The sequence below is a fragment of the Morone saxatilis genome, unplaced genomic scaffold (assembly GCF_004916995.1).
Source record: "Morone saxatilis isolate NCDOM2014 unplaced genomic scaffold, NCSU_SB_2.0 Contig0, whole genome shotgun sequence".
Lineage (NCBI taxonomy): Eukaryota > Metazoa > Chordata > Actinopteri > Moronidae > Morone > Morone saxatilis.
The window spans coordinates 3,403,960-3,407,490 of NW_023339650.1; the positions used below are offsets into that span (position 1 = coordinate 3,403,960).

Here is a 3,531-nt window from a genome sequence, read left to right on the forward strand (position 1 = left end):
GAACAGAAGAAATTAAGAAGAGATGTATGTCAAGGGTTCCAGAGCCAGTTGATGCTGCTGATTAATATGGATGCATACGGACTATAGACACAACATATGGTAGCACAGATGGGAAAGGCACAATTCCTGGCATTATTCATATACAACTTACACCAAGCTGCACTTCAGAGGATTTCCCCTGAGCAAGACAATGCACATGGTCTTTTGCTAATACGAGAGCTTTGTGGTCCGCAACACATGGGACACCTGTTTACATTCATAACCCTACTCTCTATTATGCCTCACACGATAAATGAACTGGGTCAGGAGTACGGTTGTTTGATGAGAAATTGAAGAGATATGAAAGGGCAAAACTTGAGCTGATTGATGGCTATTTTTAAGAAGGCCTTACAATTAAACATGATGATGAATTCCTCCTTTCCTGCGAATCTGAAGCGAGTTTTCTTCCGCCATGCGCGAACCTGGCCCAGTGATTGACAATATTCTAATTAAGCAATAACATTCCTCTGTCCCTGTCCTGCTAGGGCTTGAAAATATCAGATTTAAGTAAAGTTTCTACTTTTCACTCAGAATATTACAGCTTTATACACAACAGACAGTTTCCTTTATATGTTAGCAGCGATCTGCTAGTTACTCTTTTTAATTTGAAATAATTTGTGTATTTAATGATCACGTATATTTTAAAAAAACTTGTTTCCTACTATTAATACGATAAGTACATAATAGTTCTATCCAGTGGTAAAGCGATTAAATGTCAACATATAAGTCAAAAGTAACACTTTCACATACGGGCAACATAACTGTTTGGTTGAATTCCTTTTTACGCATTAGAAGAACTCAAACCTATGCCCATCCAGTTATACCAAAATTGTAACCTATTTAAGTTCAAAGCGAATGTAGATCGTGTGATGCGCACTTCATACACACTTTATCTCCTTATATATCAATAAATCCTATTTGATTGTGTCATCCGGACACTCTAAAAGAAGAAATGGCCATGGTAAGATTAGTTTATTCGTCTTCAGATAGCAAGTTGCAATTTGCTTAATATATCAGCCTGAGATCAAAGTGAGAGAACCGCGTATGTTGTTGCCTAGTTTCGCTTACATTGTGCTGACGCCATAATAAAGAGCGGTAGACAGCAAATCTTGTTTTGCTTGCACCACAGACCTCCTACAGGGCGTCTAATTAACTTGCTAAGTTAGTAACTAAAAAACCTATTTGTATATTGGTGGGTTGCAGGAGGAAGTCAAGTAAACTTACTACCTCCTTGTCTTAAAGAACTATTAACAGATCCTACATCACCCATACTCTGAGCTGACCGCAAACTTATCTTAAAAAATAGACATTACGACAATAATCTTGTAACCGCTGTACCTGCTGGGATTGTTGAGGGACTGTATACGTGATATATTTACACACAATTAAAATGACCAGACAGTAAATACAGTGCTCTGTATAAGATAATAGAGAGTGATTTTAGACACGGGTGCATTAGAATTGTTAGTATTCAGTTCAAATTCAATTTTATTTGTATCAGCGTCCATTCATAACAGAAGTTATCTCCAGGAACACTTTTCAAATAGAGCAGGTCTAGACCCGAACACCTTATAACATTTACAGAGACCAACCAGTACCACCATGAGCAATGCACTTGGCGACGGGCAAGGAAAAACTGCCTTTAAAAGGCGAGAAACCTAGGACAGACAGACCTTCGGCTCTAGGTGGATGGTCATTCTGCCTTGACCAGTTGGGGTAGAGAGAGAAAGAGAGACAGACAGACAGAAGACGACAGGACAGACAGACAGACAGACAGACCAGATCACAGCAACAACAGTAGGCAACAACTACACTAATAGTAACAACAACGATGATGGGGGACAATGAGCAGTGATTATAGTAATAATAGTAACCGCAGTAATAATAAAAGTAAAAATAATAATATACTAACTATATTGTCTATAAATACAATTTGCTTGCTTGCTTATAGCTTGGATCTGAATTTTATTGAATGGGCCATATTTTCTATTGGTTAGAGATCCTCTATAGCACATAATAAAGAAATGTAAAAATATTACAGAAATTGTCCATTGTAAATATTTATTACAGTGTACCGACCGACTTTATGATTTGCCTTAAATCAATTTGTGACCTTTGCATTCCTGATATTCCTCCATGATTTTGGTCCCTCTCTTTGTTTTATTCTGGATCAATCTGTTAATTCCTAATAATTAAAGTCTGATGAATCCACTTCACCAACCAAAGAACAGAATTCAGAAGACAAGTCTATGGTCTCTTTTAGAAGGAGTAGCATGGTATTAGAATTAGACTGGAATAACATCGAGCCATGACAGAACCTGTTAGCACAATGGGAGTCCAAGCATCCTTACCTAAACATGGCCGTTGTACTGATGTTCTTCTTGTCTTCCAGGGGGAAGTTTGCTGTGGTCAGGAAGTGCGTTGAGAAATGCACGGGCCACGAGTACGCCGCAAAGTTCATGAGGAAGAGACGGAAAGGCCAAGACTGCCGGATGGAGATCATCCATGAGATCGCAGTGCTGGAGTTGGCCACAGCCAGCCTCCGGGTGGTCAACCTCCACCAGGTCTATGAGATGGCTTCTGAGATGGTGCTGGTCCTGGAGTTGTAAGTATCCAACCAGCACAGGACACCAAAACGCTCAAAGCAGCCAGAAATATGCACATGTGCCAAACTTCAAACCCTTTGGTAATTCTGGATACTCACAAACCTTGATAGGGTTTTAATTGCCTCAGTTGTGGGTTTTCCTACCCAGTCATGAGTATGTTCACATGAAAGAGTTTTTAATTACAAGCAACATAAAGAGAACCATGACTACTCTTTCATGTGACGAAACCGTGACACACGACAAAAAGTGATATTCAGTGAGATAAAATGCAATAATCACACAACTGAAATAGGACAAAAAGCTGTAGAAACAAAGTATAGTTACTACTATCAGTGTTTACAGCCCAGAAGTCTGCTATGAGTGGGAAAATCTATATATTTTTAGCCATTCATTTTACATTCATGATACAGGCCCAAGCGCGAGGAGAGTGTGCATCCTTCCTTGAGGCTTTCATGAATAGCCATAATCACTCCTTTCAGCTCTCTCTCCCTGATTGTCAGAAGTTACTCGTGCCTGTGTGTGTGAATACTGGTTGTAATTATTGGTTTGTAGTGTTCCATTTGGTTGCTTAGTACACAGTTGAGTTTTATGTTCTTTCTTGTGACTAAACATAGAAAACCCACAGGACATAAACAGCGTGATATTCTCAAAGGAAAAGTGTGAGAAGGGAAGAGACAGTATAGCTGTTTTTAGTCCTGCAGAGCATCAGGCCAAACTTAAATGCTCCAGCAAACACTAGCTATTCCAACAATGTGCCTCGCCTGTGTCCTTTTGTGTACACACACACACACATGCATGCACACAACACAGATTGTGTTGTAGAATATGGGTGGATTGGGTTTCCACTGTCCCAGGCTTTATGGCTGAAGAGGTGAAGGGCACTGAC

At 39.6% G+C, this 3,531-nt stretch overlaps 1 protein-coding gene across 1 annotated transcript in view; it reads left to right on the plus strand.

Annotated features, from left to right (window-relative positions):
- Nucleotides 1–2,644, plus strand: part of LOC118324048 (serine/threonine-protein kinase 17A-like) — a gene marked incomplete at its 3' end in the record, with an annotated part of 18,508 nt that extends 15,864 nt beyond the window's left edge. Inside the window, 1 exon segment of the mRNA XM_035656168.1 lies at nt 2,432–2,644. Within this exon segment, the coding sequence (XP_035512061.1) occupies nt 2,432–2,644 (213 nt within the window).
- Nucleotides 2,645–3,531: the final 887 nt, after the last annotated feature.